Here is a 25,894-nt window from a genome sequence, read left to right as displayed (position 1 = left end):
AATGTTTTAGAGCAGATGAAAGGAGTAAGGCACATTTAAGCAGCCAGTTTTCTGAGCTTCCCTCATCCTTCTGTTACCCTTCTCGAAGGTGGTGATAATTTGGGGAAATGGTGTACAAAGCCCAACCAAGTAAGTAACTCTAGTATCTGCTCTGTGGATCACTGATCATCTACTGATTTATGCAGCCTCTGTAGGTCTGAAAAGGTAATCCTGAATCTTAAGAATTGGTAAGTGAAACTGTACCTCCAGGAAGAAAATTTTAAAAAAAGAGATTGTACCGATCAATTTTGAAATTCTCACTATAAGCTTTTCGAAGAGCTGAAAACATGTAAGAAAATAGGCTATCCTGTACTGATGAACATATATTTAATTACATTTACAATGTTTAAATGGTCTGGGAAACAATGTGTTAATTTGTTAACTTCCCTCCTTCACACAGAATGGACCAACAACCTTTTGATAGAACAGCTTAACCTGAGTCTGGTTGTCTCCCACTAGGTAAGAGTGTTGAATGCATTTCTAAATGTACGTGGGAGAAGCATCAAGTTAGGTGACAGTGTCTCAGAAGGCCTAAACTAAGGCGAAGTGCAGCAGGCAGGCATAGAGGAAATATTTAATTCCTTGTAAAGAGGCCCAAAGTGAGCAATAAACCAGATGACTCAAACCCCTCCAAACATGGTTGACTTCGATCAGACATAGAAACTGAACACATAGGTAAAACACTAAAATAATCGTAACTAATTTTTTTTCTGATCATTGCTGTATTTATCACAAACATGCTTCCCTTTCAGTACGTGTTTCCAACTCCTGTACAGATCTCCATTCTGTCTGGTTTTGATTCCAAGGACTCTAACTATTGCCACTGAGGTCCCAAGTTATATTAAAGTCACAAAACACAAACAGCTCCAGTGCCAATGCACACTGGACTTAATACAACCCATGCTGTCAGATAAAGCAGAAATTCTGCGTACAAGCTCCAGCCAAGCAAAATAAAGCACTTGCTTTGGTTCTTTTATTTACCATTGGGGGAAAAAACTTTTGTCATAAATTACTCAGTTATCTTGTCAACTTCTCACAAGAAATTATTTCTTGCTCCACAAATATCCCAGTGCTTTTTCTTTGGTTTTAAAGATCTACACAGGCAAAACTTAAATGTCTACAAAAGTTCACAAAAATATAGATAAAACAGTGGAAAACTGAAACAATCCATATGTTCAACAAAAGGTGGTAGGTGAAGTACCCACAACAGCTGATACGTATTGCTGTGTACCGTGTGCTATTTTACACCTTTTATATTCATTATTCCATTTAATCCTTATAACAACTCTAGGAGATAGGTTGTCATCCACAAATTTTCAGATGAGGAAAATACCCAAAGATGTTACTTTTCTAAGGCTGAGCGTGAACAAACGTCAGATCCAAACACAATGCTATGCAGCAAATGGAAATATTTAATGGAATGAAAGATGTTTACAATAGAAATGACAACAATCAGAAAATAATATAAATAATGACTGGGGCAGTGTCAAGTTATTTATAATATGTCAAACTATAATAAAATATGAATTTATTTTTATAATTCTTTCTGGGCATTTGTATTTCCTAATTTTTCTACACAAAATGAAGAATAACTCTGACCCTCTTTCCCTTCCCCCTGGGAAAAAAAATAATGGAGTGTACAAAACTGGATCACGAAAATTTAAACAGGCACAAAAATTAGTTTTAGTGAGAGTTCAATGTTCAGAAAAGTTTAACAGAGTAGAAACAAAGTTAGTTTGATCAAAACAATAATCAAAACAAACACATGAAGTTCTTTTTTTTTTAATGTTTATTCATATTCATTCTTGAGAGAGAGACAGAGATCAGGCAGGGAGGGGCAGAGAGAGAGGGACACACAGAATCTCTAGACTCTGAACTGTTCAGCACAGAGCCCGACGTGGGGCTTGAACTCACAAACTATGAGACTGTGACCTGAGCCGAAGTCGGACGCTTAACTGACTGAGCCACCCAGGCACCCCTACATGCATGAAGTTCCTAATATGAATGTGTTTTGGGATACAATTTCCTAGAATACAGTTCTTACCTGTCAGTTGATGTTGGACTAGTAGCCACTGGTGTTTCTGCTGGCTTTTCTGCAGGTTTCTCTTGTTTCGTTGCACTAGCAGGCGCAGGTTCAGAAGATGCTGTTGTTGATGCTGGAGTGATGGATGCGGGGGTAGGAGTGGGAGCCAAAGCGGGAGGAGAGGTTGGGACCTGGACCACAGCTGGAGCTGTGGTGGAGCTAACTGTGGTGGTGGTGGCAGGATTTGACTGCTGGGTTGTAGCTGGTGCTGGTGTAGTCACTGCTTTGGGCTAAACACATTAAAAAAGAAAAATAATGAATCATGATAAAATACCACATTATTACCTGATCTCTAAGTAGACTATCATTATAGGAGGCTACAAACATAACACTAATATAAACTTGTAACTTGAAAATAATTTTGTAAAGTAACTTAATAAATGATCAGTATTAGCAATCTGAATCACTATGTTACTCTTTCAAAGCTGATATATTAACTAACAACCTTAATTAGCTTTTAGCTAACAGTTTGTCTTTGTTATGTTACCAAGTCACTACAAAAAAGAACCAATAGAAGCCACTATTCAGAGATATACAGAATGTGTACTAAAAAAAAAAAGGACCATTTAATTAACCCCTACCAAACTTTACAGTTTAAGTTCCAAGGTTATAACTTCAAGGTATTTATTGTCATTTAAAAGCATCACCAAAAAATAATAATAATAATAATAATAATAAAATAAAATAAAATAATAATAATAAAAGCATCACCAAAATAACTCTCGTTTGATCTGAGCTAGTTCAGCATACACTGGAAAGACTTGCTGTGCAAGGTAGGACAGGGGACTGAAAAAAAATAATACTAGGAGCATTCACTCCCTCTTTTCTTTGTTCTAAGAGCCTTGTGTTTAGCCCTATACCTTTTCAAACTGCCAATATAATACTCTGCAAATTATTAATGTTCTAAACTCTGATTGAGATTAAAATGTAATTTAAATGTATTATGCTAATTTAGTATTTCCCTTAAGATTATTTATGATGATTATAATAATATAACATTTCATGCCCTCGCAAAGTCTCTGTTGCCACAGTGCTATTTAAGCCTCCTTCTAAATGGTAGCAAACCCATCTGCTTTTTGAAGTTTTGCTGCTTACTTCTGATCTAAACAGTTTTCCTGGCTCTTTATAATAAGGTCATTTCTCTTTGCCTCTATAATGCCTACTACTTCCCCTTCTAATAGATGGCTTCTATTATTAACTTGAAAATAAAATAACCACAAATTATCAGTAGAGTCCTGTGTAAAATAAGAAAAAGCTTGGCTCTAAGTAGCTATTCTTCAAACACATCCATCTATTCTGAGACCTATCCTGCTTAATTCTTAGTTACGTTCTAAACAGTCAAGGTTATTACAATACTAAAGGAAATAAGACCCCAAACATACACATATCCAAATATGTGGCTACCACATTTTGCATACTATTCATGATAAAACTAGATAAGACAATGGAGTATTATTCAGCCCTAAAAGGACAGAAATTCTGGCACATGCTATAACATGGATGAACCTAGAAGACACTACGCTAAGGGAAATAAGCCAGTCACACAAGGAAAATACTTTATGATTCCATTTATATGAGATGTATAGAGTAGTTAAATTCATGGAAAGTAGAATGGTGGTTACCAAGGCCTGGGGGGGGGGGGTGGGGGCAGAATGGGGAGTTACTATTTAGTGGGTACAGAGTACCGGAGATGGTTGCACAACAATGTGAATGCACTTAATACCACTGAACTGTACAATTAAAAATGGTTAAACTGGTAAATTTTGTGTTACGTATATTTTAACACAATTAAAAAGTACTCAATTGAGACAAAGTTTCCTCATGATTCTGTTTCTTGTATGTAAAGTTTAACATTTAATGGCTAAGTGAAATAAGTCAGAGAAAGACACCATATATTTTCACTCATATGTGGATCTTGAGAACTTAACGGAAGACCATGGAGGAGGGGAAGGGGGAAAAAAATCACAGAGAGGGAGGCAAACCATAAGAGACTCTTGGATACTAAGAACAAATAGGGTTGATGCGGGGTTGGGGAGACGGGAAAGTGGGTGATGGAAACTGAGGAGGGCACTTGTTGGAATAAGCACTGGGTGTTGTATGGAAACCAATTTGACAATAAATTATATTAAAAAAACCCAAACATTTAATGAGTAAGTGCTTTAACATAGCAAAATCACAATGGTTCTCTTAATGGATTATACAAACTTTTAAGTCCAACACATGTAAACCGTTTAGCTGCTTTTACTCAGGACAAAAATATGCAGTAATTAAAACTGACTTGCTAACCAGAAGAGACTTTTTTTCTTTGACTCTTTTTTTTTAAATTATTTTTTTAATGTTTATTTTTGAGAGAGAAAAAGGAGGGAGGGAGGGAGACACAGATTCCAAAGCAAGATCCAGGCTCTGAGCTGTCAGCACAGAGCCCAATGCAGGGCTCGAACCCACGAACTATGAGATCATGACCTGAGCCGAAGTCGGACACTTAACCGACTGAGCCACCCAGGCGCCCCTCTTTGACTCTTAAATATAGAAAAAAACTGAGGGTTGCTGGTAGGGTGCTGGGTGTGGGGAAGGGCTAATGGGTGACAGACACTAAGGAGGGCATTTGTTGGGATGAGCACTGGGTGTTGTATGTATGTGATGAATCACTAAATTCTACTCCTGAAATCATTATTACACTATGTTAACTAACTTGGATTTAAATAAAATTTAAAAGTTAAAATAAATAAAATTTACTTGCTCAACTCTCTGTATTTCTACTGCATATATTACCTTAAACGTAAAAAAAAATCCTCACATTTATTTTAATAAATGGTTTATAGTCCTTAATAAACTTGGTTTCCAATTACTTATTTAAACCTATTTTCAGGGTTACAAGTATCACTGTTCTCAGATTATGATAATGCAATCCTAAAAATTCATGTCACGAGTACACCACTTCTCTGTTTTAACTCTCTACTGCATGCTTATGCATCTTTAAATAAAAATATTACAGAATCCTGACAGAACCCATATCCATTCTGTTTTAGAGAAAAACTTTGACTTTGATAAACTGTCCCAAGTATATTTCAGTCCAATAAATCACAAAAAATTCCCTTTAAAAAACTTCCTCACAACAATCTTTCCTTCATTTCTTTAACTGCCTTTTTCTTTTTTAGTTTCTAAAAATCTACCCCATCAACTAAGAAATATCATTGAATTTAGGAGTCTACATGTCTTTTCTGCTTGAGCTTATCAGATCTAGCACATAATTTAACAAGTCTCTCTAAGGCACCCTTATTAAAACCACAAAATAAGAAATATTTATTCTAAGAATCACATCTTTAAATCTTTAAATAATTGGGGCGCCTGGGTGGCGCAGTCGGTTAAGCGTCCGACTTCAGCCAGGTCACGATCTCGCGGTCCGTGAGTTCGAGCCCCGCGTCGGGCTCTGGGCTGATGGCTAAGAGCCTGGAGCCTGCTTCTGATTCTGTGGCTCCCTCTCTCTCTGCCCCTTCCCCATTCATGCTCTGTCTCTCTCTGTCCCAAAAATAAATAAACGTTGAAAAAAAAAAACCTTAAAAAAAAAAAAAAATCTTTAAATAATTAGCAATTTTACTACTCCAGCAAAATCTAACAATTTTCACATGATATTTTATCAACTGTTTTAATTTATTTAAAAATGTTTAAGCTATAAATGTATAAAATTAACTTTATGGTTCACACAAAGTAAACTTAAAATTTTTAAAAAAACAGCCAAGTGCCTGCCACTATGGATGTGCATAAACTGTATTCACTAAAGTATAAAGGCTGGACTTGGGATCTTTATTTTTTTTAAAAAACCTTGCATGCATAAAAATATACAGAACAAGGCTAAAACTTACTTTTGTCACCATAACCACCACAAAGTTTTTTTCATCAATTTTATATTCTTTTAGAGCAGTATCATCATTGAGGATTTTGCCTAGTACATTAAGAAAAAAAGAATACATTATTTGAAGCCCATAACCTTTGTCTTACACATAACTGAAGTTAAAACAATTACCAATGTCAATTCTATCAATTAATACTTTCCCCAAAGAAAATCATTAAGTGATCAGTCAAGATAAAGAAAAATATAATTGGAAATATAATCAGGTAAAAAGGCACTAACATTTAAAGATACCAAACACAAACACTGTGTATGTGTCTGACAGAACGAGTTTGTCTACACAATCTGAAAGATAGCATTACTTTCAATATTTAATTCATACCTGCATAAATTAATTTTTGACCTGCTACAGGAAAGGCATCTTTCCCTTTTTCAGATTCAATCTTCTCTTTCAGTGCCTTCACCTAAAGGAAAAATAAACATTTTTTTCTAACAGGTCTAAACAACAAATGACTATCCAGAATCTGAGAAATGCAAGGTAAAACTTTTATACGTATATTAATCATTAATACTTGCAAAAACTTAAAGATCATGTCTTCACAATATTATATTAAAAAAGACTCGTTCTTAATGCGTATTATTAGGTATAGGTATAAACTTTACCACCAGCTGCTACACATACACAGATTAAAAGAAAAAACTTTTACCAGTTGACTTGATAAATCTATTCAAAATAAAAATTGCAACATCAGAAGTCTTGATTCTCATTATAAAGCTTACGGGCTTATTTCCCACAGAGTAAAAAAGAAAAGCTCTCTAACCTAAAAAGTCTAAGAAATAAAACAGTCCCATCTACAATAAAAATAAAAGTTAAATAAGAATGTTAAAAAGCAAATGATTCAGGGGCGCCTGGGTGACTCAGTTTGTTAAGTGTCCAAATCTTGATTTCAGCTCAGGTCGTGATCTCACGGTTTGAGAGTTCAAGCCCTGTGTCAGGCTCTGTGCTGACAGTGGAGAGCCTGCGTGGGATCCCCTCTCTCTCTGCCCCTCCACTAACTGTGCTCTGTCACTCTCTCTCAAAAATAAATAAATAAACACACAAAAGAAAGGCATATGATTCACTTAAAAACATTTTTTTAATGTTTATTTTTGAGAGACAGAATGTGAGAAGGGGAGGGGCAGAGAGGGAGACAGAATCTGAAGCAGCCTCCAGGCTCTGAGCTGTCAGCACAGAGCCCGATGCAAATGATTCACTTTAAAAGTGGGATATGTTTCATCATTGTCATCTGAGGGGGCTTCATAAAGATCAATTAGAACATAATTTCTAGAGATGGGGCCTGAACACCTTTATTTTTAAAAATTTTTTTTAAACATTTATTTATTGTTGAGAGAGAGTGAGCAGGGAAGGGGCAGAGAGAGGGGGAGACACAGAATCCGAAGCAAGTTCCAAGCTCTGGGATGTCTGCATAGAGCCTGGATGTGGGGCTCGAACTCATGAACTGGGAGATCATGACCTGAGCTGAAGTCATATGCTTAACCGACTGAGCCACCCAGGTGCCCCTGAACACCTGTACTTTTTTAAAAGCTTTACAGGTGGCTCCAAATTTCACCCTTGGCCAAGGACTACTATCTGTTGTCTCATCTACAAAGAGGTACTGTAACAGATGATCTTTATGATCTCTGTCTTGTAAAATTACATGACAACAGGCTCATTATGAGATATTTTGAAAACGAGTCCAATTTTTGAAACTAATCAAAAAGCACGGTGGCAGAGGAGTAAAAAAGGCAAGAAGATATAATGGAATTAGTTTCATTAAAGGCACAAAAATCAAGAGGAAAAATTCCATTCCTTCTATCTCTCAGAATACTTCGAAAAATTGTCTAAGTTGATAGTTCTGAGCTTTAGGTGAAAGACTGCTTGATAGGGATACACAGAGAGAGCACTACTTTCATTACTTTAAAGATACAAGAATCAGGGGCGCATGGGTGGTTCAGTGGGTTGAGCGTCTGACTTCGGCTCAGGTCATGATCTCACAGCTCTGTGAGTTTAAGCCCCGCATCAGGCTCTGTGCTGACGGCTTGGAACCTGGAGCCTGGAGCCTGGTTCGGATTCTGTGTCTCCCTCTCTCTCTGCCCCTAACCCATTTGCATTCTGTCTCTGTCTTTCTCAAAAACAAATAAACGTTAAAAAAAAAAAAAAATTAAAGATACAAGAATCAAGGGGGAAAATTCCATTTCCTTCAATTCCCCAGAATACTTCTGAAAACTGTCTAAGTTGATAGTTCTAAGCTTAAGGTGAAAAACTAATGCCAGCGCAGAGCCTGATGCAGGGCTTTAACCCACAGATCGTGACCAAGAGTCAAATGCTTAACCAACTGAGCCACCCAGATGCCCCATAAGTAACAGCTTTTTAAAAAAGCACTCAGGGGGGGCTCCTGGGTGGCTCAGTCAGTTAAGCGCCCGACTTCGGCTCAGGTCATGATCTCGCAGTCCGTGGGTTCGAGCCCCGCGTCGGGCTCTGTGCTGACTGCTCAGAACCTGGAGCCTGTTTCAGATTCTGTGTCTCCCTCTTTCTTTGACCCTCCCCTGTTCATGCTCTCTCTCTCTGTGTCTCAAAAATAAATAAATGTTAAAAAAAAATTTTTTTTAATAAAAATTAAAAAATAAAAAAGGACTCAGAGAATCTGACGTCAACATCAGTAAACTCAGGATATAAATTCCACAAGATAGTAAATTCTATGCTATGTGTGGGTCAGAATAAAAAAGTACAAGGATTCACAAGTCTAACAACTCTACAGTTGGCCCTTGTTCTATAATTTATGTTGGCAGTTCTGATTTTACCTATACATTCAGTTAGCATGTCATGATAAGTGCAGGAAACAAAAGATACTATCCAAATTTCTAAGATAAAGTAACTTTTAAAGACCCATTTATTTAAACTCTGTATTGCCAAGAGCAATGATTCTCTAGGTGTGATGAAGGAGCCATAAACATTCATAAGACCTTACTTATCAGGAGGTCTACCAGGTCAAAAGATATTATTTGCTTTTTGTACTCTCATTTTCTCACAAGTATATACTTGAGTTTTCCAGAGGCTACAAAACATGTGACTTCACAAAAGACTGAGTGCAGAAGCAGATGAGAATCTATCTTTTTCTATTAAGCCAAACATTAAAAAGTTTTGCAAAACAAGGGGCACCTGGGTGGTTAAACGTCTGATTTCTGCTCAGGTCAGAATCTCATGGTTCAAGAGTTTGAGCCCTGCATCCTGCTCTCTGCTATCAGTGCAGAGCCGACTTCCGATCAAGTCATCCCCTCCCCCTCGCCCTCTCAAGCTTGCACACTCTTCTCTCTCAAAAGTAAAACATTTTAAGGTGCCTGGGTGACTCAGTCAGTTAAGGGTCAGACTTCAGCTCAGGTCATGGTCTCATGGTTCGTGGGGTTCAAGCCCTGTATCAGGCTCTCTGCTGTCAGCACAGAGCCTGCTTCGGATCCTCTATCTCCATCTCTCTCTACCCCTCCCTTGCTTGTGCATGCTCTCTCTCTCAAAATAAATAAACTTAAATTTTTTTTTAAATAAATAAACACTAAAAACAAGTTTTGCAAAGCAAGTAAGATAATGCCAGTCTTACTGTTTTCGTAACATTTAATAGGTTTATTATATTTAAATGAATATAATTATTTAAATTTATTATATTTAAATGAACATTTAGAAAATTCCTCTGCTTAATTTCTAATACAGTAAATACAAGTACATTGATAAAAGTTATTTTGGGGTCCTCAACAAATTTTAAATGTAAAGGGTCTTGAAAACAAAAACAGAGGACTGCCTAAGAACTGCTACTTTACATGCTAAATGACTTGCCCGAAGTCAGCTGAGCAACAGCATAGCGCTCAGAGCACTCTGTGGTGAATAATTTCCTTCCATACTTCTTTGTTCAGAGAAGAGATGCAATATTTGCAACTGTGGTTGGTTAAAAAAAAACTCACAAATGAATGATAGACCACATGTGTTACTATGAGTGATTCTAGTTCTCAGAACAGTACACAGTGGTGGAGTACACAGTAATTGCTCAATTAACACTTGCTGAATGAGGAAATTAATATAGCATAAATATATGTAAGGAAAGGAAAATAAAGAAATATATGAAGCAAAAAATAAAGAATGAAAGAAATAAGCAGGAATCTCATTCCTGACAGACAAGAATGTGTAGCCAATTTAGACTTAATTGATATGTATACATAGTTTCTAACCAATGGAAATTATACTTTTATTTCCAGCACCCATAGAATATACACTTTAAAAGTTTAGCCATAAAGACTATCCCACTGTATTTTCATAAGCCCAAACAAATAACGGACCTACTCTCTAGCTTTGTATGTCAAAAGAGTGAGGAAGGGACAAAACCCCAAAACCCTTGTAAGTTTAAAAAAAAAAAAAAAAAGCAGGACAAACAACAAGAACACCTCCAATCATTTTGCTCCAAAAAAACCAAAAACGGGTGATTAAAAAATATTAAGTACATAACAATGAGAACTCTACAGACATCGGTACCTATATGATTTGACTAAAAAAGTAATCATAGACTAACATTAAAACCGTTTCTTAAAGAAAAATTAATAAACTAAGCATGCATTTCAGACAGAAATAGGACAAATACCAAAAGGAAAAACGCAAAAAAATTAAGGAGAGAGAAATGGTAGAAAATACTTCTTGTGCCAAGAGAAATAAGGGACAAATAACAGGGCAACAATTCATAAGTACAGTCAATAAAAAGTTCAACCTTATTAGTAACCAGAATCACAAATTTTAGTGTCAGATGTCATTAGTTCAATACACCATCATACTGGAAAAGACAGTGTTGAACAATTCTTGGTGTTAAGTGTGAAGAGACAACACTCTCAGAATGGGAGTGTCAAACAATAAAATATTTGAAGGCAATATGTCAAAGTGCAACATTTTTGGGGCGGTGGCCATTCAATCTAGCAATACCACTTCAGAACATAAAATCAACTTTATATATTTATATATAAACATATATGTGAATACACACACATCTACTAGAACTAGACTTTAGTTCTGGGTGCACCGACCTGTCCAAAATTCTGGCGTTGTTCCTTAACCTCAACACGATCTTTACTTTCCAATCTACTTAAGTCACCTACCCACACAACACAGGCTGAATCCTGTTATGCCCAAACTTCTCCATCTTTGAAATTGTAAACATCAATCACCTATCCCTACCAGCTCTCAGTAACTATTCACTACACCTGGTCTTGCATTTGGTCCCCAGAGTGCCTTTCACTCTGATCTTTATTGCCAGTTCTATTTGGCAAAGACAATAATTCCACTGCTTCTATCACTTCCTTCCTATTATCAGACTTTCTTGTCTTTCTGCTGCTTCCCCCAGGCAAAATTCCACATTTGGACCCACACAACTGAAATTATTTCCATCTGTACTCAACAAAAAATTCACTTTGACCACTCTGTGCTGCCTCCTACCTCACTCAGCTAACAAATCTTACCTTAACTATCCAACCCCTACCTATCCATTTACATCCAATCTTCTACATGCTGGAGAAAATTAAAGATACCCTAAATCCTCACTTCTTTTGGTTCTCCTCCATTCTCCAAGAGGATATTTCAAACCTGCACTCTTCTCTAAATTTGATTGCCAAAACTTCCTCCCTCCCCACAGATGACCTTCTACTTCATTCAAAATATATCAAGGGCGCCCAGGTGGCTCGGTCAGTTAAACTTCTGACTCTTGATTTTGGATCAGGTCATGATCTCACAGTTCATGAGATCAAACCCCACTTTGGGCTCCATGCAGGAGTATGCTGGGGACTCTCTCTCTGCCCCTCCTCCCCAAATTAAAAACAAAGACAAAAATCAGCAGATATCAGAGGGACCCATCCTCCACCTTCTGCCACCAAAGCGACATACTTTCTTTTTCTGCATCCAGATCCACCTAATCTCCTTCCTTCCTATTAAAAACTTTTTTGAACATCTATTCATTTTTGAGAGAGACAGAGACAGAGTGTGAGTGGAGGAGGGGTAGATAGAGAGGGAGACACAGACTCTGAAGGAGGCTCCAGCACTGAGCTGTCAACACAGAGCCCGACGCGGGACTCGAACTCACGGACCGCGAGATCATGACCTGAGCCGAAGTCGGCTGCTTAACAGACTGAGCCACCCAGGTGTCCCTCCTTTCTTCCTATTAAATGAAAGAGGCATCCCTCACTTTCAAATCTAATCCTTTTCACTTGTTCCTTGGTTCTCCATCCAGTGTTCTTCAATACCTTGCTAGATTCTTTGTTTCCCACCCTCCCCCAGCTGTATTTTCACCCTCTCCTTCAAGGCCAGTCACTTCCATTCACACTTAAACAGACCCAATTTTCTATCATCTTTAAAACAAAACAAAAACTTCACAACCTGCCATTATTTCTTGCTAGCTATAGTCTCCTCCCCTTAGTCTCAGGCATTTTTCAAAAAAAAAAAAAAAATTAACTACACACATTGTAATACTAGTAACCCCACACCGATTACTCAAGAATGCAATGTAGTGCTGACAGAAGCATGGACTTTATTCCCAATTCTGCTACTTGTTTTTCTCCCTATGCTCAAGATTCCATTAAGACTGTTCTTACCGGGGCGCCTGGGTGGCGCAGTCGGTTAAGCGTCCGACTTCAGCCAGGTCACGATCTCGCGGTCCATGAGTTCAAGCCCCGCGTCAGGCTCTGGGCTGATGGCTCAGAGCCTGGAGCCTGTTTCCGATTCTGTGTCTCCCTCTCTCTCTGCCCCTCCCCCGTTCATGCTCTGTCTCTGTCCCAAATATAAATAAACGTTGAGAAAAAAAAAAAAAAAAGACTGTTCTTACCAGTATCTCTAAATTCAGCAAAACCATAACTAGATACCTCTTAGTCCTTCACTACCTTACCTGACCTGTCTCTCCTCTTCACACTGTCTTCCTTTGGCTTCCATAAGGCCATACTCCTCAGGATTTCCTCCAATCTCTCTGTTCACTAATTTGTGAAATCCTCTCCTTATCTTTAGTCATACAGACCCAACTCTCTACTGGATACTTTTACTAGATATCCTAGTATAGGCATTTCAACCATAATGTGTTTACTGCAGATGGCTTCTAGACATCTAGTTTGTCTAAACCTTCCCTAACCCAATCAAATGGAACACACTTTAAAACAGCTTATAAAGAAAGGCCTTCTTTCTGGATATTACCAAAAACAAACAAACAAAAAGAGGAGGCAGCACCTCTCTACATGGTTTCTCTTGGGAAGGTTATGGCAAGCAACAGATGCAGTTGTGACTCCTCTACTAACTGTGCTGAGTCCCATGCCAATGCTCTTGTTTCAATAAGCAGTAAACAAGATGGATCTATAATGGAGCACTACAGTTCCAATAAATAACCAAGGCCACCCTATCCAAGGCTAATAATAAACAAGAAGGAGGGACTAAACTTTCATTTTGATGTTTATTTCTCCCTAAATAAAGAATGGGAATTTATTGGGGCGGCTGGGTGGCTCAGTCAGTTAAGCAGCCAACTTTGGCTCAGGTCATAATCTCGTGGTCCATGAGTTCGAGCCCCGCCTGGCTGTGCTGACAGCTCAGAGCCTGGAGCCTGCTTAGGATTCTGTGTCTTCCTCTCTCTTTGCCCCTCCCCTGCTCGCGCTCTCTCTCAAAAATAAATAAACATTAAAAAAAAATGAATGGAAGTTTATCATCAACTCAACTATCAACAAAGCATGGTTGACAATCAAGAAATCAAACTTTTTTCCTAGCCACATACTTCTTTTTCTCTTATGAAATTGTGTGCATTTTAAAGGAAAAACATACTCTGTATCTAACATTAAACATGGTTGACAATCACAATAGTCTATTAAAAAGTGCCAACATAAAATCTGATCAATTATCCTGTTTCATCCCATCCCCATGAGATGCTTGTCTCTTCTTCCACGTTCCTCACATCAAATCATTCATCCAGTGGTTCCAACTTACCATCTAATTATTTCCCAGTGTGAACATTACTTTGCATCCCATGGTACTACCTTAGTTCAGGCCAACAACCATTAAAAGTAGTCATTTTCATTCAACAAACTTAAGTTGTAGGTTTCAAATATAAAAATAATGTTTTATAAATTATATCCCCATGATAGTAAATGTCGTTTTGCATGTCAGTCTTTTTTTTTTTTTTTTGGCATGTCAGTCTTCTTACATGGCACTTTCGCACAAGATTTCTAGGACTGTAGCTTGTTGATTGGGTTAGCAACTGAATATTTATTATAATCCAGTTTCCTCAATATTACAATATATTTTCCTTATTACTGTTATAATTACATATACCGTAAAAAGACTTATGCAAGCTTTAATGGGTAGCCCTGAAGTACAGAGGCTGAATGAATAACAACAGCTCATGGATGCTATGTACTTAGCACATGCCAGGCAGTATATCAAGAGCTTCCCAATATTTAACTCAATTTAATCTGTGCCTCATCTCCTATTTGAATCCTGGCTAGTGCTACTGTGGAAGCTGATGTTTGAGAACAACAACAAATGTTGATATTTGTGAGAGCTAATGCAGGCAAATTTGAGTTCCTTTGATCCAGCAGCTCTGCATCTGGAAATCAATGCTGAAGAGATGTTTACAAAAACACTTTAAAGATACACGAACAAGTTATGTGTTCTACACTACTGTTCCTAACACTGAAAACAACCCTAAACATTCATCAATGGTAAAATATATTACTGCAGATGCATTCATCTAAATACAATGCAATACAAGAACAATGCTATACGTGCAAGGTATTCACTGAATACATGCATATATGAATGAATGACGTATTTATAATTATCTATAAAGGGCAAAAGCTAGTTGCTAAGCAAGTGATTTTTAAGAACATAGTGAAATTATGTTTATATATTACACATAGGTAAAAAAAAACTGTCTAGCAGCAAATAGAGTCTATAGTGGTTATTTGGACCAGGGGCATAAAGGCTTCTACTTTTTTATATACTTTAGTAACTATAACAAGCCTAGATTATGTTAGTAATTTAAGGGAAACAACCACTGCTTACTAATATCACAGAAGAATATACTGCAATTTTGAGGAGTCTGCACTAAAAAAGAAAATTCTAGAGTGCCCAGCCAGCTCAGTTGGTAGAGCATGCAACTCGTGATATTGATGTCTTGAGTTTGAACCCCACGCTGGGTGTAGAGATTACTTAAAAAAAAAAAAAAAGTCTAAGGCGGTACTCTAATACCTACTTAAATTTCGAAAAATAAGAGCAACCAAAATTTGGCAATTAACATGAGCAAAAGGAAAGAGTCCCAAACCTAAATATGTTTACAAAAGGATTTCATAGATTGTGTGCATCTATGTGGGCAATGTTTTTGGTTTTCTTTTTCCTTTTGATTCCTTAAGTGGTATCCTTCCATTTGGGAAACTAGCATAGGCACCAAGGAGTATTTTCTGGATTCCTCTCCCCAAAGTATATTTCTGCGAATTCTAAAGATAGATTTGATGATAAAAAAGTCAGCTGACTAGTGCAATAGGAAAAATCTTCCCACTGGACCCAAGGAATAAAAGAATGTAGCAAAAGTAAAGAGATTTTTTTTTTTATTACTGAGAGTACAGTCTTAATAATGTATGAACATGGGAATGCAATTGGTGCAGCCACTCTAGAAAACAGTATGGAGACTCCTCAAAAAACTAAAACTAGAACTACCCTATGACCCAGCAATTGCACTACTAGGCATTTATCCAAGGGATACAGGTGTGCTGTTTCGAAGGGACACATGCACCCCCATGTTTATAGCCATACTATCAACAATAGCCAAAGTATGGAAACGGCTCAAATGTCCATTGATGAATGAATGGATAAAGAAGATGTGGCGCACACACACACACACACACACACACACACACACACACACTGGAGTATTACCGGCAATGAAAAAGAATGAAACCTTGCCGTTTGCAACTACGTGGATGGAACTGGAGGGTATTATGCTAAGTGAAATTAGTCAGAGTAAGACAAAAATCCTATGACTTCACTCATATGAGGACTTTAAGAGACAAAACAGATGAACATAAGGGAAGGGAAACAAAAATAATATAAAAACAGGGAGGGGACAAAACAGAAGAGCCTCATAAATATGGAGAACAAACAGAGGGTTACTGGAGGGGTTGTGGGAGGGGGGATGGGCTAAATGGGTAAGGGCCACTAAGGAATCTACCCCTGAAATCATTGTTGCACTATATGCTAACTAATTTGGATGTAAATTTAAAAAAATAAAAAATAAAATAAAATAATGTATGAACAGACAGTATATAAAGGCAATCAATTCTCAAATAGGGTTATGATCCAAAAGGCTATGATTTTAAATATAATTTGAAGTTCAGAACCTATTCTTCCCATACAAACTATGATATTTAAGCTACTCCAACTATTCATGCCAATTTAATTAATCTATTCTAAAATATATTCCTAACAATATGATTTCAACGAGATTAAAACCGACACACTCTGAAAACTGATTAAGTAGAAAAATAGAAACTCTCAAGATACCTGTAAACTTTTAAAGTTTCTATATAGGCAGAGAATGAATCTAATACACTACAAAAAAGTCACCTACCTAATTTACCCAAAAGTGTGAGGGGGAGAGGAGGGAGTGACAATTTTTATCTACCTGTTTGAAGTATTTAGGATCTGTTCATACGTATTAGTCATTTGTGGCCAGTCTACCTCCTCTCCTAGAAAAGGTTTATGTAATGTATAAAAGGTTTATAAAGTTCATTCAGTATAAAATTAGCTCTTGGAGAAACTACATAGGGAAACTTATAGGGAACAGATGGTGTGGTGTCCTTCAGCAGAATTCACTGTGCTACGGCAAGCTCAAATTTAGCACATTTCTTTCCAAAAGCAACAGAAATTTTATACATTACCTATCAAACCATCTCATAATTTCCAAACTAAAGAAAGCAGAACACTGCTCTTAAAAACTGTTCGAAACTGCCGATCACATCAAGCTGACCCAGTCCGAGGATACCACATTCACACAAACTTTTTGTAAAAAAAGATAGTAAAAACAGTGATCAAAATAATGGAAAACCGATGAAAGCACAATTTGTTGAAAAAAAAATTGCATGCATTTATTTCTAATTTCACAATTCGCTAAAAATTTTCAGATCCATGATCTCTTTTGATTTTCACATCAACTCTACAAGGAAGGCAGGGAAGTTATTACTTCTATTTTACTAATGAGAAAAGAGATTTAAGTGCTCAAGGACACAGGATAACTACAAAGTGGGGGGGAAAAAACTCTTCCCTAGACTAGCAGTGCTGTGATGTATTTGAAAGAGAGCAAAATGTAAAAACAAGTAAACAGACTCAAGAGTTACCATTAAGTTTTTGCTATAAAGAGCAGCAGGGAAATGAGGCAGTAGCTAAAGAGGGATGTGGAGACAAGGGAGAGTTTTATTAAAATTGGGAAAACATTCTACAATGGAAAAATCAATGAGGCAGAAGAGAAAAGCTGAAATGGGAGTGGGCCCTTCACAGGCGAAGTAGAGCAACCAAAATGCTGTGGAAAAGTAGGACTAGCCTCAGCACCATCCACCATAGATAGCTGCCCACAACAAAAGGAGACTAGAAGAAGTAGGTAGTTCTGGTAGGATTCTGCAAAAGTTCTTCTGTTCCAATTGTTTCTATATTCTCAACAAAATCTTAAATCTGGGGTCATCAGCTGAAAATATGGATAGTATATGAAATCTGCCTATGACAGCAGAAGAGTGAATGGACGGACTAGTGGAGAGTACTACCAGGCAGTAAAAGGGCCCAACGGAGGTTAATGTTCATGAATTTTAGGTGAGACAAATCAATGTGGCTATGTGTCTTCCAGCTACACAGGTGTAAGCACAACAGAACTGAATTTAATCACATCTGGGGTTTTCCGAGCAGAAACAATGAAGTGAGAGTGGGACCACGTTGCCAGGCACAGCCACAGTTCTAAGCACTCTGTGTATGATCTCAAAATCATAAAACCTTCCAAACAACCATATGAGGTTAGTACTTCCAGTGGCAGTACCCTCATTTTAAGCTGAGGAAACAGGCACATAACTGGGTAACTTGCCCAAGGTCACAGAGCAAGTGGTACAGCCAGGATTGAAATTCAGGCAGTCTGGTTCCAGAGATATGCTATGCTGATCCTTGCAAGAAAGTGATTATAATCATTGACCCTATTTTAGCTGGGCAAGAGTGGAAGCAATAACATGAAGGGAAGGCCAGCAAAGAGAAGTATGGATCAAATGAATTATAGGTCTCATTAGAACTAGAATCAGAGGAAAGGTAAAGTAGGATACTAAAAACAGATTACTGGGGATGGAGGAAGTTTGTTACTGGTAATAAGATCTAATTACCAGTCATGGGACTGAATAATTGAGGGAGCAGAAGGAAAGATCACCCAGATGAGACATTACGGATCACAAGACCAGGGTACAGGCAAGATACATATATACTGAAACTACCAGAGCCATTGACTGTGTGATGGCAGCAAGTTACTAATCACATTGGCCTTCATTTCTTCTTTTTAAATCATACACTGTTACATATTTTCCACAATTCTAGTGTGGGGTTTTAAAATATGTCTACCATATGCTGTGGAGCTCAGAACTATGATAACTTTCACACGTTTTTAACACAGAGATAAAAGCAGCTACATCAGGAAAAATGACAATGTCAAAATAACAATATATGTCCATAGCTACTATCTACACTTCCTCATCTCCCATTCATTTCTCAATCTACTCAAACATAAGTTTTGGCTCCAACACTGCATGGAGATTATTTGTCAGGGTCATTAATGAACTACAAGCTGCCAAAACCAAAGGGCATGTCTCTTTTGAATTCTCAAGCATCAGACACATTTGATCCTTTCCTCCTTCTTGAAACATTTTTTCTTGGATTCTTCCTACCTCAAAGATTGCTCCTTGACTGACTCTTCACTATCCAATCTCCACGTGAAATCTTCAATTCTAAACCGACTTCAACCCCAGGACCCATCCTATTACCTAGCAACCTTCTCACCATGGTTCTTCAATTCTAGAAGCATACTACTAATTACATATAGTGGATAATTTAGGGTTCATTTTTCAGAAGGAATAGGCATTGAAAAAGACTGCTAGATAATCTCATCCAGTCCCACGGATTGAAGTCAACCACATATGCTGCCTATTGTCAGGTGTCTATCTCTAACCAAAACTTTTCTCTGGGACAGAGGTTCATTACAAATCTCCTTGCCATCTCTACTTGAAAGTTTTTTTTTTTTTTTTTTTTAATGTTTAAATGTTATTTGAGAAAGAGAGAGAGCAAGAGAGAGAATGCGCTCGCGCAACTGGAAGAGGGGCAGAGAGAGAGAGAGAGAGAGAGAGAGAGAGAGAACCCCAAGGAGGCTCCACACTCAGTGCAGAGCCCGTTGTGGGGTTCAATCCCAACAACTGTGAAAGATCACGACCTAAGCCAAAATCAAGAGTAGGATGTTTAACCGACTGAGCCACACAGGCACCCTTCTTCTTTAATGTTTAATAAGCATCTTAAACTTAAATCTTAAATTCCCACCGCAACCCCAAACCTGCTCCTCTCCCAGCCCTCCACATGTGAGAAAAGAACACAAGTATTCACACAATTTATACAACCTAAATCTAAGTTTAATCCTCAATTTTCCCCATTCCAACCCATCAAAAATTCTTTCATATCTACTCTCCCAAACATATCTCAAATCCATTCACTTTTCATCATATCTTAAACAGGTCAAAACCCTGTTTAAGACTACTGTACAAGCCTAACTGATCTCCGTGCTTTCACTCTTGCTCATCCTACTATCCATTTTCCATACAGCAAAGTAACCTTTAAAATCATAAAAGAAATAATTTTTCTCCTCTGCCTACAATCCCCTAAAGGCTTCTTCCTATTTTACCTTGAAAACCCCTGCCTTAGGACAAAGTCCTACAGGCTCTGGCCCCTTGCCTAACTCAGATCTATTACCTCCCTTCCCCTCACCTACCAGATCAGCATACAGGCCTTTTTTGATTCCCAAAACACACTCTTAAAAGGTCTTTCCCCACAGAAAACTCTCTTCTCCATGGGAGTAATTATTATTCAGATCTCAGTTTAAATGTCACTGTATTCAAAAAGGCCTTCTGTGACTAGTCAATTTAAAAGTAGCCACCCAGTCATGTACTATCATATTACCTCATCCTATTTCAATTCTCTATATAGCTCTTAGCATTATCTGGTTATTAAAATTTGTTTTTAAATGGATTTGTTCCATTATAAAATATGTACTGTAACAGTAGGACAAGATATTTAAAGTGCTCAACAAATATTAGATAAATCAACATACAAACATTGGGGGATCACTAACTTGATAGTTCACTAGAAGAATGTATTCAGCTCATTCAAAAGATGTTTACTAAATGCCTACTATGTGCTAGGTATAGGAAGAGCAAAATTCTGGCAGAAACCATACCAGATTTCCCAGGTACTTCCAGTACTGTGATTTACCAATATGCCAACAAATCTTAATTTCATCTCTGTGATACAGTATTTTAATACATTTATTCTTCTTGTTTTAATAATCTAGGAAACGTCTATAATAAAGTACTATCTCCAGCACAACCATATTAAAATGTAATAAACTGCAATAGGAACAAGTTGCTAATAAATGATGTCTAACAAATACCATATACTATACAAGTACAAAACAGCATTTTACAGCATAATCACCAACATTATACAAATAAACCACAAAGCAAGGTAATTCTTTGTAGATTACTGTACAATACGCTAAGTGTGCAGTCTACAGTAATTAAAACTGTTTTATCTTTACAATTTTCTTGTCCAAAACTTCCAACATATATACACAGCTTTGATGTGTTAATATCGCATTTTAGCTTCTTCATTTAAAGTTTCATGTCAGACTTATTATTTTTTTTTCCAGTTATTCAAAGCACACAAACAGTGACAGGGTTAGCATATTGAAGGATTAAATCTGTATATCACATATTCTTTCTTGTCATCATTTTCACAGATACAATAAGATCTGCAACGTATTACAATCATTTCAAGTTTTGTTCTAATCTACCTGTTCCGGGTTGGGTTGAAGTAATAGCAAAAGGGTTTTTCAAGTTAAAGCAATGGGTTGAAGTAATAGCGAAACAGAAAAAACTAAGTGACTTTGGATCTGTGCTTTAAAAAAAAAACTGTATTCCATTTTCCTCTAAATGTCCATCACATGACCAAATTTCAAAAGAAGTTGTTTTCTAACGTTTATTTATTTTTGACAGATAGAGCCCAAGTGGGGAAGGGGCAGAGAGAGAGGGAGACAGAGGATCTGAAGCAGGCTCCGCACTGACAGCAGAGAGTCCGACATGGGGCTAGAACCCACAAACCGTGAGCTCATGACCTGAGCCAAATTCGGACACTTAACCAACTGAGCCATCCAGGCGCCCCACCAACTTTCAAAATTTTAAAGAATTTTATACAAGTAGCAGTCTATTAGACATCTCAGAATGCTAATTTCTATTTTTTTTTTTACAGTAAATCATCTCTTTAAAACAAAACTTCACATAATTAAGAATATTCTCTTTTAGCAATGGTCTTCTCATCCAACCTACTCATTTTGTTTCTATCTTGTCTGAATATTTTATAAGGGATGCATTACTATCATGATAATAAAAAGATTGTTTTGCATTGGTTAACACTAAAGGCAGTGCATGGTAACGGTCAAACAAATGGTACAAAATGGCTGATTAAGTGTCAAGAAAATTTTGGCGGTTAAAAAAGATGGAGAGGAGGAACGCCTGGGTGGCTAAGTCGGTTAAGCATCCGACTTCTGCTCAGGTCATGATCCCGCAGTTTGTGACTTCAAGCCCAGGTTTGGGCTCTGTGCTGACAGCTCAGAGCCTGGAACCTGCTTCAGATTCTGTCTCCCCCTCTCTCTGCCCCTCCCCTGCTCACACTCTGTGTCTGTCTCTCAATAATAAATAAATGTTAAAAAAAATTTTTTTAATTAAAATAAAAAGAGGGAGAGGAGTTTCAGCATTCAAAAACTAAAGCAAACACAAACAATTTAAAAACAAATCCTGTTCCTTTTTCCACTTTGTACATCTCCTACTCTTAGCTATTGAGCCACTAGGTCAGCAAGGCTCCCAGAAGACCCAGACAGACCCTGTCCCAACGTGCCTGTATTCCTCCAATGCTGCCACTCAAAGACCGCTAAACATATAGATATTCAACAAATGAATCACTCTCATGATTCCTATATCCCAGTCCTTTTTTTTCCTTTATTTTTGCTCTTGCACATCTCAAACTCTTAAGACTTTCTATATTGGCCACTTGAAGTTACTTAATTTTCTTAATTCCTTCTAGGTAAACATCAAACAAGGGCAAACCTTTGAATAGCCAAAACACAAGTCTCAGAGAGCAAAAACTGTTCATTTTATGTGGATCTCCTTACAGGTCTCACTAAAATCCTGTTTTCTCTGCTTTATTAAAAAATCTATTTCTAATATCCCCGGTTACCTAGTTTTCACCACAAATTAGAAACAGGACACTTAGAGTCTCCCTATATTAATAGAACATTCATCCTTTCTTTCCTTACAGTAATTCTACTCAAATACTGTATCAAAAATAGATATCAGGGGCATCTGGGTGGTTAGGCAGCCGACTTTGGCTCAAGTGATCTCAAGGTTTGTTCAAGCCGGTATAGGCTCTGTGCTGACAGCTCAGAGCCTAGAGCCTGGAGCCTGCTTTGGATTCTGTGTCTCCCTCTCTCTGCTCTTCCCCTGGTTGTACTCTCTTTCTCAAAAATAAACATTAAAAAAAATTAAAAATATATAGATATTAAAAAAAATCACTATAAACATTTCTGAAATTTAAATCCACTAAAATGAAATCCTACAAGGGGTTCCTGGCTGGCTCAATTGGTGGAGCACAGGACTCTTGATCTTGGGGTTGTAAGTTCAAGCTTCACACTGGGTGTAAAGATTACCTAAAAATGAAATCTTAAAAAAAAAGAAAAGAAATCCTACAAATCATGTTAATGTAAATGCTCCATATCAACGATTAAATGTTTTCATTTCTTGCTCCAAACAATGCTAGTTTTTATATTTATATAAATAGTAACACAATTATATTTAGAAAAATAGCAACAAAAAGCTGAAAAAGCCAATCTCCATGACAATGAACTTTCTAAAAATACGCTTTTAGAAGCGTATTTATAATTCGTGTAACATAAGACATTCCCTTGTAAATAAACTGGTAAACAGCAAATATAGTTAAGAATATATACAAAAACAATATTGGCTCTAAAATAATTAATGCACAAAATGCCTACAAATCTTACAGAACAGCCAGTAGAGCTATAGAAAGTCAGGGCATAACTTCAATTAATCCACAGATATTTACAAAAACCTCCTTGAGGCTTCAATAATTCTGGAACTAATTCAGAACATTACAAACTGGTAAAGTTCCTGTGGCACCAGTATTACTGCAAAGAACCAAATTCAAATAGACATTTTATAAAAAGTTTTGTCTGAAAGCGTTAAACAGACAGCTGCACTTTAACTTTCATCCTTTAACTTACTAGTACACACTAAGCCATAAAGAAACATTCAAGAAAAATCTGACTATATTAGTAATATCAATCCACAGGGTGTTGTCAGTTACTCAGGATACTGAAAAGTTACTCATCTATAATTGCTATCTCCTGTACTTTAAGAATTTATCACAAAGCATACTTCTACATATTATTGAAATAAAATTATTTTGTGCCACAATTCCATAAAGATTGGAAACTATGTTTCTTAAATAATTGAAGATGCAGAAAACTTCACGTTAAGTGAGACAGGTAAAACTTAACACTATATCCTCACCCAAAGACAGCCATTGCTAATGATCGATTTCATTTACTAACCACCAATTAAATACCATTATATCCTCACATCTCCGAAAGGCAGGTACATAGCAAATAAGTTAGAGGCACAAATGGCACTGGTCTATTTAACACCAAGAACCCTGATCTCCACCAAAAATAGAATCAACTATTTTTTTAAATACAGATTGTTAAAAAGTAGCTGGTTTAAACTTAACATGTCAATCTTAATGGTGTAAAGGAACCACAATTCAAAAACAAAAGCAATAGATTTACACCGGTGGCGTTTTTAGATTCCTGGCATAAAGTTGTACTGACATCTTGCAGTCACAAATACAGACGATGGCACGAGAATTTACCACGTGGACTTTCGAAGTGTTCGTGGGTTTGACGAGAGAAGAGATTCAAAGTTTTTATTTTCTTTTTTTCTTCCCTGAAATTCTGTTATTTGGGGGCCGGGGGAAGGGTGCAGGGTTTCCAATAGCTACATTAGAAGACTTCTACCACAGAGGAGTCCTTAACCTGGAGTTGAGTGTGAGCCTGGATTTGAAGGGCTCTAACGCAAAAAATCTTCACCACCACACAGGCCTGGAAGTGCGAATTACGTATGGGTGCGGGCTTGGTGGCGGGAGAACTGCGGCTAAACGATTCACGATAGTATATGCAAATAAAAGGATTACCAGTTCTGGAGAAGAGGCAAATAATTCATTTTCACCACTCACCTTTCGCTCTGCGGCTGACGGAACCTGATAGCTTTTTTTAAAAGGCTCATTATCTTCAGTTACCACCTCCTAGACCTTAGCGCCTAACCAGGTCCGAGCAGGGGTAGTGGCGACGCCTACAACTCCCTCCCGCACCTAAGCACCCAGAGAGCCCGGCTCCATCACCGAGGAGGCCTTGACCTCCCCTCCCCCTCTGGCCCAACTACCGAGAGCACCCGGGCCCAGACCTCCTGTGCCCGGCGGCCGTGTGCTCCACGCCATCTGCCACCAGGGCCTCGGCGTCCGGCCACTGCTTCCCCTTACTCCTGCCACAAAGCCTGCGGCCAACTCCGAAGGCTCGCGTGGGCCGCACGCCGCCGCGGCCCTGAGTCCTCAGGCCTTAACCAGCTCCCGGAGCTCGAGCCCCACGCTCGCTGCGCACTCCCGGGTGTGCTGAGGGCTCTCTTCGATCGGGCGCTCTGCCGGGCCCTGCTCGGAGCTGAAGCCCAGGCCCAGCGCACAGAACCGCCGCACCGCCCCCAGCTCAGGCCCGGCGGCCCCCGAGGCCCGCGCGCGGCCGCCCCCGCCCTGCCCGGGCCCCGCGCTCCCCACCGCTCGCACCGTCTCGTCGGGGTCTATGTCGATCTTGAAGGTCTGCTGCTGGAGGGTCTTCAGGGTGACCAGCATGGTGCCGCCGCGCAGCTCCGCTGCCGGGCCTGCTCCGGGTGCTGGCCGCTGGGCGGGGTCTGTGGCCTGGCGGGGCCCCGGGGTCGCCCGCGCTCCTAGCGCACTCGGGAGGAAGGCGGTGGGGGTGGGGGCTTGTCACATTCGCCCTGCGGAGCGGCCTCTCCCCCAGCCCTGGGCCCGGGCCGCGCCGCTGCCTCCGCGACTGCGGCCTTCCCCGAGAGTTTGGGCCGCCGTGCTTCCTCACGCGCCCGGCGCCAGCCACTGAGTCCAAGAGGCACGAGGGGTCTGCGAGACAAGCAGAGAATCCGCTAGCTCACCACAAGCTGGTGGCCGCCATCAACGTGACTCGCCGAGACGCGCCCCCTCCCCCACCCGAAAAAATCTGGGGGATGGGGCCGGGCTGGCTAAGCACGCAGGCGTAGGGTGCGGCGAGGCTGTGCGCAGGCGCAGCCAAGAACTCCGCCCCGGAATTGGGGCTGGACGGATTGCGGCTCTGGAATGTCGGCGGCCTGGATCGAGCGTGCGCAGGCGCAGTCAGTGGGCGTCTCGAGGGCGTCGGGGCTTCCTTGTGGCGTCTGCACCC

At 38.8% G+C, this 25,894-nt stretch overlaps 1 protein-coding gene across 1 annotated transcript in view; it reads right to left on the bottom strand.

Annotated features, from left to right (window-relative positions):
- RAD23B (RAD23 homolog B, nucleotide excision repair protein) overlaps positions 1-25,845 on the bottom strand; it is a 48,158-nt gene extending 22,313 nt beyond the window's left edge. The window contains exons 1-4 of the mRNA XM_043566261.1: positions 25,246-25,845; positions 6,355-6,436; positions 5,986-6,065; positions 2,084-2,352 (exon numbers count right to left, since the gene is read on the bottom strand). Coding sequence (XP_043422196.1) covers positions 2,084-2,352; positions 5,986-6,065; positions 6,355-6,436; positions 25,246-25,311 — 497 coding nt within the window. The 5' untranslated portion in view covers positions 25,312-25,845. The remainder of the gene's footprint in view (positions 1-2,083; positions 2,353-5,985; positions 6,066-6,354; positions 6,437-25,245) is intronic.
- Between the last annotated feature and the right edge of the window lie 49 nt (positions 25,846-25,894).

This window comes from Prionailurus bengalensis, chromosome D4 (assembly GCF_016509475.1).
Source record: "Prionailurus bengalensis isolate Pbe53 chromosome D4, Fcat_Pben_1.1_paternal_pri, whole genome shotgun sequence".
Taxonomy (NCBI): Eukaryota; Metazoa; Chordata; class Mammalia; order Carnivora; family Felidae; genus Prionailurus; species Prionailurus bengalensis.
The sequence above is the reverse complement of the archived record's forward strand: the minus strand, read 5'-3'. Positions and strand labels throughout refer to the sequence as shown.